General features: G+C 41.3%; 1 protein-coding gene across 1 annotated transcript in view; it reads left to right on the plus strand.

Moving 5' to 3' along the window:
* Positions 1-8,124, plus strand: part of URB2 (URB2 ribosome biogenesis homolog) — a 150,560-nt gene extending 142,436 nt beyond the window's left edge. Inside the window, exons 9-10 of the mRNA XM_073627542.1 lie at positions 4,794-4,933; positions 7,779-8,124. Of these exons, the coding sequence (XP_073483643.1) occupies positions 4,794-4,933; positions 7,779-7,979 (341 nt within the window). The 3' untranslated portion in view covers positions 7,980-8,124. The remainder of the gene's footprint in view (positions 1-4,793; positions 4,934-7,778) is intronic.
* Positions 8,125-15,147: the final 7,023 nt, after the last annotated feature.

Here is a 15,147-nt window from a genome sequence, read left to right on the forward strand (position 1 = left end):
GATGAGACAAAAATTTAACTTTTTGGCCATCACAGAAAACGCTATGTCTGGCGCGAACCCAACACATCACATAACCCAGAGAACACCATCAGCAGTCGGGACTGGGAAACTGGTCAGAGTTGAGGGAAAGATGGATGGTGCTAAATACAGGGATATTCTTGAGCAAAACCTTTACCACTCTGTGTGTGATTTGAGGCTAGGATAGAGGTTCACAGTCAAAGCCCAGACCTCAATCCAATAGATAATCTGTGGTCAGACTTAAAGATTGTTGTTCACAAGCGCAAACCATCCAACTTGAAGGAGCTGGAGCAGTTTTGCAAGGAGGAATGGGCAAGAATCCCAGTGGTAAGATGTGGCAAGCTCATAGAGACTTATCCAAAGCGACTTGGAGCTGTGATAGCCGCAAAAGGTGGCTCTACAAAGTATTGACTTTAGGGGGGTCAAAAGTTATGCACATTGACTTTTTCTGTTATTTTGTCCTATTTGCTGTTTGCTTCACAATAAAAAAAACATCTTCAAAGTTGTGGGCATGTTCTGTAAATTAAATTATGCAAATCCTCAAACAATCCATGTTAATTACAGGTTGTGAGGCAACAAAACACGATGTGTGTGTGTGGATATGTGTGTGTGTGTATATATGTATATATATATAAAATATACACACACACACACAGTTGTGCTCATAAGTTTACATACCCTGGCATATTTTATGATTTCTTGGCTGATTTTTCACAGAATATTAATGATAACACAAAAACATTTCTTTCACTCATGGTTAGTGTTTGGCTGAAGCCATTTATTATCAATCAACTGTGTTTACTCTTTTTAAATCATAATGGCAACAGAAACTACCCAAATGACCCTGATCAAAAGTTTACATACCCTGGTGATTTTGGCCTGATGACATGCACACAAGTTGACACAAAGGGATTTGAATGACTTTTAAAGGTAACCATCCTCACCTGTGATCTGTTTGCTTGTAATTAGTGTGTGTGTATAAAAGGTCAACGAGTTTCTGAACTCCTGACAGACCTTTGCATCTTTCATCCAGTGCTGAACTGACATTTCTGGTTTCTGAGTCATGGGGAAAGCAAAAGAATTGTCAAAGGATCTGCGGGAAAAGATAGTTGAACTGTATAAAAGAGGAAAGGGATATAAAAAGATATCCAAGGAAATGAGAATGCCAGTCAGCAGTGTTCAAACTCTAATCAAGAAGTGGAAAATGAGGGGTTCTGGTGAAACCAAACCGCGGTTAGGTAGACCAACTAAAATTTCAGCCACTACTGCCAGGAAAATTGTTTGGGATGCTAAGAAAACCCACAAATAACTTCAGGTGAAATACAAGACTCTCTGAAAACGTGGTGTGGCTGTTTCAAGTTGCACAATAAGGAGGCACTTGAAGAAAGATGAGCTGCATGGTCGAGTCGCCAGAAGAAAGCCATTACTACACAAATTCTACAAAGTAATCCTGCTTACAATATGCCAAACAGCACAGAGACAAGCCTTAAACCTTCTGGCATAAAGTCATTTGGAGTGATGAGACCAAAATTGAGCTTTTTGGCCACAACCATAAACGCTTCATTTGGAGAGGAGTCAACAAGGCCTATGATGAAAGGTACGGAGGTGGATCGCTGATGTTTTGGGGATGTGTGAGCTACAAAGGCACAGGAAATTTGGTCAAAAGTGTTGGCAAAATGAATGCAGTATGTTATCAAAAAATACCGGAGGAACATTTACATCCATCAGCCAGGAAGCTATGCATGGGATGTACTTGGACATTCCAACATGACAATGATCCAAAACACAAGGCCAAGTCGACCTGTCATTGGCTACAACAGAATAAAGTGAAGGTTCTGGAGTGGCCATCTCAGTCTCCTGACCTCAATATCATTGAGCCACTCTGGGGAGATCTCAAACGTGCAGTAGGTTAGGACTTGATGGACTTGTCTTTTTTCAACCTCACCTATGTCATTTTGTCTCTCATAGTTGAGGTATACCTATAATGACAATTACAGGCCTCTCTCATCTTTTTAAGTGGGAGAACTTGCACAATTGGTGGCTGACTAAATACTTGGGTAGCCATATAGCCATATCCACAGACGTAGTATAAACCGCATTAGAGGTAACGTATTTGGACCAAGCAAAAGTCGAAAGAGCACTGTTTTCCCCTAGAGTTCCACTTTAAATGTTATAAGACAGAAATTATTAGAATTCTCATTGTGTGCAGCATTATCTTTTAGTCTATATCTGACACATTAAAAACCCTGAAGGTAAACACAGAATTACTGTACTGATAATCATTTGCTCATTTTATTAATTATCATATGGCTGTTATTTTACAATCCCTTAAAGGATAAATTCACCTTTTGCTTCATGTTACACCAATATATAGGGTGTAACATGCAGCATGAGAGCATACATAAATCCAGAAATCCACTTGTATTTGCCCTCTTACCAGAATCCTAGGGTGCATTTTGTGTCTCATATTTGTTTCTTTTTAAGATTAGCTTGCTTGTACATTATTACGCTCTACACAGCCAAGTCCTTCCTATCTTTCGTCAGTCCTATACAAATACTACATTTTCCATCTGCCACCTAGGCAGATGGATCTACAGGGCGTGTGCACATTCCCTCCTCCTTCCCGGATGCAGTCACAGGTTACCACTGTCTGCTCTGTACAGTATTTAATAGCCCAGACTGCTCGCTCTGGTGTACTGTGTGCAGCCAGGGAGACAGGGCTTAGTGAAGCACGCTCTCGAGGAACACAGCCATGAGTGTCAGGTTTCAGAAGGACGGCTGGACATAGTAGTGTGGTGACATCACATGCATTTGTAGTCTAGCCGTCCTTCCTGAAATATCCTAACGGAAAATCCATATAGAGGCACAGACTTCAGCATTGCTCCCTTCACTAACCAAGATGCAATGCTTTCCAGGCTTTAATGGTTACATTTTATAAATGTATATATTTTTTTTCTACAGTACTATTAGTGCATTTATAAAATGTAAGAAAAAGGTGAACTTATCCCTTAAAGTGGTAATAAAGGCGAAAAAAAATAGATATATATGATGCAGTCTGCAGTCGCATTAACACAGCAGTGTTTTTGTTTGAGTTCTCTGTGTGACTTCGTTTTTTACCTGTTGATCCTCCTGGTATTTTTAAAACTTCTTTAACAGTCCAAACTGTGCAGCAAAAGTGGAAGTTGAGGGTTCAGAAAAACCATTTAACATTGATGGTACTTCCAATGATCAGCTTTTTTAATTTAGTTAAAAACAGAAAACAAAACTGCAATATATTACATTTTTGTTTTTTGGGATTCAAAACCCCTTAAAGGGGAAGTTCCGATTTAAGTCCCCCGCTCCTCTTGAAGAATTGAACTTTTTAAGTACCCAATTTTGACAAGTACCCACTTCCACTTGCGCTCCGACCCCCTAGGCGATCGGAGCAAAAGTTCTCCCTCCTTCCCCCTGCAGTCTTCTGGGACATGTAACAGGCCCCAGAAGACTGCATCCACTATTCACGATGTGCATCGGGCACCCAGCTGTGAAGTCACAAGCTGTCACAGCTGGGTGCCCGTAGTGAAGATGTTGACACTGCTGGATTGTGGGACAGGCGAGTGGCTGGTTTTTAAAAGCCAGCAGCTAAAGTTTTTTTAGCTGCTGACTTTAATCTATTTCACAGGAGACTGGAACTCCTCTTTAACCGCTTCAGCCCTGGACGATTTTACCCCCTTCCTAACCACAGCACTTTTTACATTTTTTTCCCTACAAATAGAGCTTTCTTTTGGTGGTATTTGATCACCTCTGCGTTTTTTTTTTTTTTTTTTGCGCTATAAACAAAAAAGAGCGACAATTTTGAAAAAAAAACAAAACAATATTTTTTACATTTTTTTATAATAAATATCCACAATTAAAAAAAATAACAAAAAACAAATTTAACCATCAGTTTAGGCCCATATGTAAGCTACATATTTTTGGTATAAAAAGAAAAAATCACAATAAGCGTATATTGATTGGTTTGCGCAAAAGTTATAGCGTCTACAAAATAGGGGATAGATTTATGGCATTTTTATTTATTTTTTTTTTTTACTAGTAATGGCGGCGATCAGCGATTTTTATTGGGACTGCGACATTGCGGCGGACAGATCGGACACTTTTGACACATTTTTGGACCATTGACATTTATACAGCGATCAGAACTATAAAAAATGCACTGATTACTGTGTAAATGTCACTGGCGGGGAAGGGGTTAACACTAGGAGGCAATCAAGGGGTTAAATGTGTTCCCTTGTTAGTGTTTCTAATTGTGGGGATATGGGACTGACTGGGGGAGGAGACATATCGCTGTTTCTAATTAGCAGAAACAAACGATATGTCTCCTCTCCCCTGACAGAACAGGGATTTGTGTGTGGCGCTCGTGCACGCGATCGCGGGTAGCCGGCGGTGCTCGCCGGCCACACGCACCCCCTAGCGGCTCCCATACGGGGTTTCGCCCAGTGGTGCCATTGTGCCCCAGTATATAAACGTGAGCCGGTCAGGAACCGGTTAAAGATTAATAGCCAGTATTATATTTTAGGATTAACAAGAACACCTTGCAGCACACCTGCCCATATCACATAATGCAATCAGGAAACTATATGTTTACCAATAATTGCTTTCATTGTGATAGTTTTTAAACGTGCACACTTTTCATTCAAATGTTGGAACTGTGCCGTGTAAAAAATGGGGTCAGTGCTAGAATATTCTTTTTAAATAACTAAGGCTCATTACTTTACTATTCTTCATTCTTTTAACAGGCACAGGTCCTCAATTGGAAATCGTAATGAAATGTGCACAACTAGTGGAACGAATGTACACTCATATTGCAGCTAAAACAGAGGAATTCACAGTTTTTTCTTCTTTCATGGTTTCACAGTATGTTAATGAGCTACAGAAGGTATGACCAACATTTTTTTTTTTATTCAGTGTTGGAATTGGAAGTAAAGAATTCAAACTGGAAGTAAAAGCTACATATACTGTAAATATGCTTAAAACAACTGCTTCCCCCTCCTCCTACCTATGCTGTACAGTGCTGGTAAAAAAAGATCTGTGCACATACTTTATTTCAGTTCACTCTGGTCCAGTCATGTAATGCAGGAGCTCTGGCTCTTAAAGATTAAAAAAATGAATGCGCTAGAAATATTAAAGTGATTCTGTGCATGAAGGTTAAAAACCTTCTGTGCGTGGCTTACCCCCAGTCCCCCATAATATTTTCTTGAGCCCGATCTTGATCCAGCAATGTGCATGAGCGCTGAGGCTTTCTTGACTCTTTCCCTCCTCATTGGCTCAGACACAGCAGCGGGAGCCACCATTGCTTTCATTCACAGACAGCAATGCGGGTGGCGGGCCAAGCCCCTTTCTGTGTGTCTTATGGATACACAGAGCGGGGCTCGGGAGCAAGTACGCACAAGTGCCCCCATAGAAAGACGCTTGCTATGGGGGCATTCAGCGGTGGGGGAGCCCATAGCACTGTCAGGGGACCTAAGAAGAGGAGGATCAAGGCTGCTCTGTGCAAAACCATTGCACAGAGCAGGTAAGTATGACATGTTTATTTTTTTTATTTTTTAAATGTACCTTTAATAATTACTTTAACACTGTAGATATCTCAATATTATCAAATAGTTGTCAGTTATCTCATTCACAACAAAAAAAAATTAAAAAATAATCTCATTCAAAATAAGCTTATAATGTGCATGCATTAATTATAAATACTGGTGACTACCCAATAAATGGTGCTCCTGAAAGTGGCAAACAGTCATAAAAATGAAAACAACAAATTTCAGACTGATGAAAATATCCAACTTTGAGGATACTAGATCAAATAGGCAAAGAAAACCACCAAAATGTGTGTAAATTAAATCCATTGTGTGCCCAGGAGGGAAAAACTCTCACCTCTTTGGATGGACCTTCAAACTGGGTAAGTTTCCCATTAAATAAAAATACCCGGGATAGGCTGCATTGGAGGATTAGACACTCTCATTCTCATCAAAGTCAGCTCCAGAAAAATAAGATCTCAATACCATCCAAAAGGAAGAACAAAGAAATCATAATACTCTCCATTTGCCATATAAAACCAAATTATTTATTAAAATGCACTCACCAAAGGCAACATACAAGTACTGCTCTGCTCAAGTACATAGGAGCAAGGCTTACCCCTGCAGCGCACCACTCAGATGTAACCATGCTGACAACCCAGGATCATCTATAGACAAAGCTGGGCTGCTGCAAGTGAGCTCTCTTCTGTGACTCAGTGTAGACACAGTGCTTATTAAATTCTTCAGGCGAAAGGTTTTTTTTTTCTTTAGGAAAAGATTAGGAAAGTTTGGTGACAGTGTTGGATACCACAGCTTTTTCGCAATCTTAATAGTGGTGAGCGCGAGTTATTGACTTTTATATAGAAGCTCCAGCTCCCTTATGTCATGAAGCCGCTGTTACAGGGGAGAGGAGGGAGTGCCGATGACAGGTGGGCAAGGTGGTGCATGATATTATGGCTCCCGGAATTCAGCCCCGTTGTTGATTGCTCCACTCAACGGTTTCTATTTTAGGGAATTTCTATTCTAGGGCTGCTGTGGAAGGAATCACCCAAGACTCCCAGGTGAACAGGGAATTATGGCAGGGATGGTCTTGCTGTTGCCAGTAACTTTGAAGGTCTTGGCAGTGCTGTGGTCTAAAATTAGATACAGTAAAACCTTGAATTGCGAGTAACTTGGTCTAAGAGTGTTTTACAAGACAAGCAAATTTTTTTTATAAATTTTGAATTGATAAACGAGCGATGTCTTGATATATGAGTAGCGTCATGTTACAACGGAGTACAAATAAGAGAGGTGCCTCTAAGGGTAGCAATATGGTTACATTTAATGAAGGTACAACAATTAGCAACTCACATGGTTGATGATTAAAACAGGCACATCTAAGTATGCAAGCATCAGGGGTAAATGGGTCCGCATAGACCATCCTCCTCACCGCTGTCAGTCTGCAATCGTGACTGGGAATACTACACTGCAGTAGAGTGATCGGAAAGCGAGGCTTGGACTGCTCGTGCAGCACAGGGTGGAAGGGATGACGTAGATGGCCGTGCGAAGGAAGGTCTTTGTGGACAGCTTTACCGGGTGCCCAGTGACGCGCGCGCCCCCTAGTGGGCTGGGAAAGCGAGGCTGTCATAAGACGCTCGCCCGCCACTAGAGAGCTGCGCTGCCTGGCCGTCAATTGAGGTCTTCCCACCGACCTAATATATATGAATAAAGTTCAGAGGTTGCTGCACTTAAAAATCGTTCATTTATTTTTCAAATCCTTCAAGAAAGAATTTGAAAAATAAATGAACGATTTTTAAGTGCAGCAACCTCTGAACTTTATTTATATATATATATTTTTTAAGCCGAGGCCCTATGGAATAAAATGGTTGTTTTTTTATGTCACACGATATTTGCAAAGCAGTTCAAGCACAGATTTTTGGGAAAAAATACACTTGAATGAATTTTATTGCACAAAAAAACAAAAGGCCTGCATAGTAGCTTAGATCACTTTTACCACTTTGGGAATCGCCTCCTGAGAAAAACGGTACTGGTATCTTGGTTTTAGCTTCAACCTTGATCCTGTTATAACTACCGCAATACAAGGCCATGTATATATGTATGGTAGTGTTGAGTGGGTTAAGGGCATAGTGTGTTTTATAAATATCTAAAATGTTCTGTAAAATATTCTGTAATTGGATTTGATGATATAACAAGTCTCTTTTTGCTCAGGTTACACTTCAACCTGCTGTGAAGAAGCACCTCACAGGAGGTATCTTTCACATTTTGGACCTGTGTATTGACCGTGATATCAAGTTCCTAAATGCATCCTTACAAATGGGAGTGCGAGAAGTATTCAAAGAACTATACCAGGAATATACTCACCAACACAAAACAAGAAACCAAGTAGAAGAAAAATATAGAGGATTATAATGTACAATATGAATTTTGCCTTAAAAAGACACAACCACCATGATGTGCCATGCATGTGGACAAAAACAAACTTTTTTGTAATTTTTGTTAATGATATGACTCGCTTTATGGATAAAAGTTTGAATTGCTATTTACAAAATAGAAATCATGCAGTGGTCTCTTTAATACGGTGTACCTATGACTGCACAGTACACAACACTAGATTATAGCAATAATCCTAAATCAGGCCCTGTTCACACTGGTGCGCTTTTTGCCATGGTAAAACGCACCTTTTCAGCGAGTCAAATGCAAATTAGAAATAGTTGCATTCAAATTCTATCTGTTCACATCTCTGTGCTGCATTTTTTTAAAAGTGCGCTGCATTTTTAAAATGTCCTGCTCATTGCAGGTGCCTGTTTGATCAAAATTCCACCGTGTGTTTTTTAAAAGTGCGTTTTTTTGAGTCACGTGTCAATTTTTTCCCCAGGTGACCTGGGCTGAAAATGCATGTAAAACGCCTATGTGTTGAGTTAAATTTTAACATAACACAATAAAATGCACTAAAAACACAATATGCATTTTCAGAAAAGGCAAATTATGTTTGACAACGCACCAGTGTGCACGGGCCCTTAGTGTATTTTATGTGTACATTTTGTAATTAGTGCACATTTTAGAAGTTGATAAAATGTTAGCAATGACTACAATTTATTGCTGCAGCTGAGCCTAAAGATAAAAGATTTTTTTTTTTTTCCCCTTTTATAGGTTGAACTAGATGGACTTATGTCTTTTTTTTTAACCTGACTAACTATGTAACTATGTAATCCTCAATAAGAACTATAATGCTGTCGCTTTTGTGTATATTTTGTATAATAAAAACTGGTAACTTCTGGAAATTGCTTTGAAAAATTTAATTACAAGGCTATTGGAGGCCCACTGAATCCCTGGGAAGGCAGACAGGGCAGAAACATGACCCCTAAGAGGACTTAGGTTCATATTGAGGCCTTTTTGAAGAAAGTCCAAAATATTACTTATTTGGGGAAAGGAAGGAAAGAAGCCTTGGGGGGAAGCAAAGTTCTGGAACTTGATCCACACCTTGTTATAAGTTGCATTAGTGCTCGGTTTCCTAGACTTTACACAATACCAATTACAGCGTGCCTCAATTAGCCCCCTTTAAAATCCAAGCCTACACCCGCAGCCTCTGAGGAGATGGATGAAGCATGGACGTTTGGGCCAGTTGGGTTTTACTGCCAGAACTGTAACTCTTTCCTTTATTAGTCTTCGGAGAAAGTTGAAGATTAGCGTTGGCGGTGGAAAGGCTGTCTGAAAAGACCACGCTGCTGTCAGAGCATCTGTCACTGCTGCCTGTGGACAAGGTAGTCTGTTGTAAAACATTGGCAGTTTGGCATTGGTTGTGACTATTTAGGTAATTGGTAAAAAGGAGTGACAGGACAAAAGATTCCTGGTGTTTAGCCACCAGCTCAGATCTTTCTTCATCCCTGATGTGATTCAAATCAATTGGCTCATGTTCTCCGACTTCCACTGGGACAGAAAACAAAACTAGAAAGCTCGGGCCTTCCACTGAGCCTTGGGTATTACAGCCACCATCGTCCCCACTACCTGTTGGCACTGTTTTGCTGAGAGAAAGTTGGCTGTCAGGGCAGAACAACATCTCTAATGAATCACTGGAATCTTCTGCTCTGGAAGGGACACCGTGCTTCGATGAGTGTCTATACACGCCCCCAGGTATTTAAAGCGTTGAGTGGGGTGAGATTGCTTTTTTGTAGTTGATCAGCCAACCAAAGTCCTGAAGAACCACCAGTACTAGCATCCGGTGTGTGGCCAGCAAAAGCAGATCGTCTAGGTAATGGTAAATTCAAACTTCTCTCTGTCGTAAAAGAGCCACCAGGGAGAGAAGAACCTTGGAGAACAACCTTGGAGAGGTATAAGGCCAAAGTGCAGACAAGCAAACAAATTGTAGATGCCCCAGGGAGGGCGAAGCGGAGATATTTTTGTTAGTTTTGATGTGTCGGAATATGAAAATAAGCATCTCTTAGATTCACAGATAGCAGCCAGTCTCCTGGTTGAACAACTTTCAGTGTAGTTTGAAGTGACTCCATCTTGAAATGTTCTTTGTATATATGTTCAATCTCGTTAGGTCTATAACAGGCCTCCATCCTCCTGATTTTTTGGGGACCAAAAATAAGCGAGAATACAAGCCTGAGAAGCGTTCATGATGGGGCACTGGAATGATTGCTTTCTGGGATAGTAACGTATTCACTATCCCTCCCTCCGTCTCCCTCTTCACGGCACAAACCGGTGTCCTAGTTGGAATGAACATGGAACGCGGCATCTTGAGGAACAGCCAAGAGTGACCTTCGGAGATGGTACGCAGGATTATTCTGGAAAAGGATTTTAAGATATTGATAGCAGCGTCAGCAAGAAATACGGTGACAACTTCATGTTCCTAAAGGAGTTTAGGAGATCTGCCTCTGACTTCTGTAGCCGCAGTTGGGTCCAAGTTTTCCACTCACACTTTAATGGCTTTTGCCACTGGTGCTAATGCCACCGCAGTCCTGCATGCCTGCCAGTGGGCTAATACATAAATCTTTTTGAGGTCAAGGTCAGCTCTTCTGTCTAAGGTATCCCTAAACAATGCTGCATCTTCTAGAGGCAGGGTCACATCCCTGCTCATCAGGGCAGCGTTCACAACAGGCGACTCATCCAGGTACTTAAAGCAGAGCTTCAGTAATTTTTTCATCTTTCCATCTATTAAATCCTCTGCCCTTGTTGTTTTAACTTTGGATAGTAAAACTTTTTTTTTTCTTTTAGTAAATACCTTATACAGCCCACTTCCTGTTTCTTGTCTAGTAAAAAGCCTAGGCTTATGACATCATGCACATCTCTCTCTCTCTCTCTCTTGCTCTCATTCTCTTGAGAGTTTGCCTGGAAGGGAAGGGGGATGAGTCATAAGAGGGCCAATGAGAGCTGCAGAGCTGGAGGTGTGTGTCTGTGTAAATCCATGAAGTGAACAGGCAGCAGCTTCAGCTGCCCACAGTTAAAATGGATGCAGCCAGACTCAGTGGATGGAGATTTCTGCAGCATTGTTGGCAAGTACAGTATATATAAAATAATATGCAAAGTGGTTGAAGGGAAGCTTCAGAATGGCAAAGATGTTTTTTACAAATTACGTGAGTAGACTGCAGTTCCTCTAAGGTCTTCTCTCCTAAAAGGATATAGTTTGGAAAAACGTTTGCGAAAAGAAAATTTGTTATCTATCTGGGACCAATCTTTCGTTATTATATCTCTTGAGTTCTAAGGAAAACCACAAACTGTTCCTGATATGCTTGAAATAGATTTCTTCTTTTTGGGCTGAGCCTCCAGCTTGTCTTCCCATACCAAGGTGCATCTGACTGCCCTTACAAATCCATCCACATCAGAGAAATCAAAACCTGCCCCCTAATTTAAATCTTCATCTGATTTGCCTAGATCAGAGGCATGAGCTTCAGGTTTGGTGGCTGCAACTCGGGTTGAGGGCCTGTATCTTGGGAAGCTGATGCCTTCCCTTGCACTGTGGGGTGTGTCTGACTAGCATATGCTTCCAAGGTGTCTCGAAACACTTGTTTCATTAATGACACAATTTTTGATTTGTCTGCCTCCCTCTCCATTGTTGCCTCCAGGAAGCAAGTATTGCAAGCTGTCTTGCCAGGAAGGGCCACATTTGGACAGGCCAAGCATCCCCTTGGCTGTGGGTAGTGATCAGACTTATCATACTCCTGAGGTGGCTGAAGTCCAAATAAATGAGTAGTGGAGAGACAGGATGCATTGTGACTAAAATGATGCGTTTCTCCTTTGATCTGGATCCGTGTCTTGAAGAGGAGGCACAGTCACTGGTAGAATAGTGAGATCTGGAAGGACTAGAATTAATTTGCCATTAGCCAGGCGGGTCACGAAGGAGGAAGGGGGGGGGGGGGAAGAAATGAAATTATATATTTATATAGCAACCGCCATACCTTCTTTGCATATGCTGGTCTTTTGGAGGGGTTTGGCATTCTGTAACAAAAGGCAGATTAACATCATGCTAAGGGGTAAGGCAAAAAATCCTTCCAGGCATTCAGAAGCAATTACATGTAGGAAAATACCTTTCTGGGCCGCATTACCAGGCTTGGGCAGCAGGTGGCAGTGCAGAGCACCACAACATCCATGCAGAGTCACTGTGCATGTGACTTCCTTGGTTGGGTGTCGCACATACAGATGTCCTGTATATTAGCTGGGCTGACATGCGGTGAGCTTCTCTGATGTTTGCCGAGGTTTTGCTCCACTGTGTCGTGCCTGTGTGACGCTGAGGGGGAGCTGGCGTTCCATACTGGGGCTGCATCTTACTCCCCGCTTCATGGTATTCAGAGACGGTGCTGATACAACCTATGCACACCCTGATCCCCTTCTATCTATGTGGCTTCAAACATCATATGTACTCTCCAAGGTAATCTTCCGGGTGCTTTTTTTCAATCAAGCTGGTGATATCCGCAGCTTATATCATTCGTTTTTTGTTACTTGTATCATCATAGATACATTTTATATATTTCCTATATTATAGAAGTCCCCTCCACTGCGGGATGTTGGTGTGTGCGGTCCAGTGTTCCTCGTTGAGGTTCCCCTCTCAGCTCCCTGGCCAGGCTCCATGGCTTACCCCTGGCTTTGTTTTGTCGCACGGTCCCAGTTTTGGCTATCATGTGAGTAACCTTTTTTGGCATGGCCCATTATGCCCAAATTTCCCCCCTTTTCTGCTGATTTTGTTAGGCCCATGAAACTATATTGCTTTTTATACATCTTTTTTAGAATTTAGATGCATCTGGCTCCTGAAAAGTGGATTGAAGTCCATGAAACGCAGCGTCGGGCCTACCTTTGATGCATCAAACACACATTGACCAATTTTCAGATGTTTTTTACTTCACGTGACTTTTATCTTGTTTGGGGGATTAAGATGCATAATTGTACCTACCCATGTCCCATAGTTGTATATACAGATTTATTGTCTATATGCGATTATTTTAATGCATGCAATCCGTTTTTATGCCATGTTGATCATTGGTCCTTAATAAACATACATATGTTTGCACCTCTGTGAGTGTGATTGGGCTGCATCATGTGCACCTCATTCAAAGTCCCAACCCCCCCCCCTCTTTTTCATGATATTAACCACTTCAGCCCCGGAAGGATTTACCCCCTTCCTGACCAGAGCACTTTTTACAATTTGGCACTGCGTCACTTTAACTGCTAATTGCGCGGTCATGCAATGCTGTACCCAAACAAAATTTGCGTCCTTTTCTTCACACAAACAGAGCTTTCTTTTGATGGTATTTGATCACCTCTGCCATTTTTATTTTTTGCGCTATAAACGGAAAAAGACCAAAAATTTTGAAAAAAAATGATATTTTCTACTTTTTGTTATAAAAAAATCCAATAAACTCAATTTTAGTCATACATTTAGGCCAAAATGTATTCGGTCACATGTCTTTGGTAAAAAAAATGTCAATAAGTGTATATTTATTGGTTTGCGCAAAAGTTATAGCGTCTACAAACTAGGGTACATTTTCTGGAATTTACACAGCTTTTAGTTTATGACTGCCTATGTCATTTCTTGAGGTGCTAAAATGGCAGGGCAGTACAAAACCCCCCCAAATGACCCCATTTTGGAAAGTAGACACCCCAAGGAAATTGCTGAGAGGCATGTTGAACCCATTGAATATTTATTTTTTTTGTCCCAAAAAGTTGTCACTAAATGATATATTGCTCACACAGGCCATGGGAATATGTGGAATTGCACCCCAAAATACATTCAGCTGCTTCTCCTGAGTACGGGGATACCACAGGATTTCTAAGGGCATACATTTTTGATTTCACTCCTCACTACCTATCACAGTTTTGAAGGCCATAAAATGCCAAGTTGGTACAAAACCCCCCAAATGACCCCATTTTGGAAGGTAGACACCCCAAGCTATTTGCTGAGAGGCATGTTGAGTCCATGGAATATTTTATTTTTTGACACAAGTTGCGGGAATGTGACAATTTTTTTTTTTTTGCACAAAGTTGTCACTAAATGATATATTGCTCACACAGGCCATGGGCATATGTGGAATTGCACCCCAAAATATATTCAGCTGATTCTCCTGAGTACGGGGATACCACATGTGTGGGACTTTTTGGGAGCCTAGCCGCGTACGGGACCCCGAAAACCCAGCACTGCCTTCAGGATTTCTAAGGGCGTAAAGTTGTGATTTCACTCCTCACTACCTATCACATTTTTGAAGGCCATAAAATGCCCAGATGGCACAAACCCCCCCAAATGACCCCATTTTGGAAAGTAGACACCCCAAGCTATTTGCTGAGAGGCATGTTGAGTCCATGGAATATTTTATATTTTGACACAAGTTGCGGGAAAGTGACAATTTTTTTATTTTTTTTGCACAAAGTTGTCACTAAATGATATATTGCTCAAACATGCCATGGGCATATGTGGAATTACACCCCAAAATACATTCTGCTGCTTCTCCTGAGTACGGGGATACCACATGAGTGGCACTTTTTGGGAGCCTAGCTTCATACTGGGCCCCGAAATCCAATCACCGCCTTCAGGATTTCTAAGGGCGTAAATTTTTGATTTCACTCCTCACTACCCATCACAGTTTCGAAGGCCATAAAATGCCAAGATAGCACAAAACCCCCCAAAATGACCCCATTTTGGAAAGTGGACACCCCAAGCTATTTGCTGAGAGGCATGGTGAGTATTTTGCAGCTCCCATTTGTTTTTGAAAATGAAGAAAGACAAGAAAAACTTATTTTTTTTTCTTTTTTCAATTTTCAAAAGTTTGTGACAAAAAGTGAGGTCTGCAAAATACTCACTATACCTCTCAGCAAATAGCTTTGGGTGTCTATTTTCCAAAATGGGTTCATTTGGGGGGGGGGGGGGGTTTGTGCCATCTGGGCATTCCATGGCCTCCGAAACTGTGATAGGCAGTGAAGAGTGAAATCAAAAATTTACGCCCTTAGAAAGCCTGAAGGCGGTGCTTGGTTTTCGGGGTCCCGTACGCGGCTAGGCTCCCAAAAAGTCTCACACATGTGGTATCCCCGTACTCAGGAGAAGCAACAGAATGTATTTTGGGGTGTAATTTCACATATTCCCATGGCATGT

The sequence above is a fragment of the Aquarana catesbeiana genome, linkage group LG04 (genome assembly GCF_042186555.1).
Source record: "Aquarana catesbeiana isolate 2022-GZ linkage group LG04, ASM4218655v1, whole genome shotgun sequence".
NCBI classification, from domain to species: domain Eukaryota; kingdom Metazoa; phylum Chordata; class Amphibia; order Anura; family Ranidae; genus Aquarana; species Aquarana catesbeiana.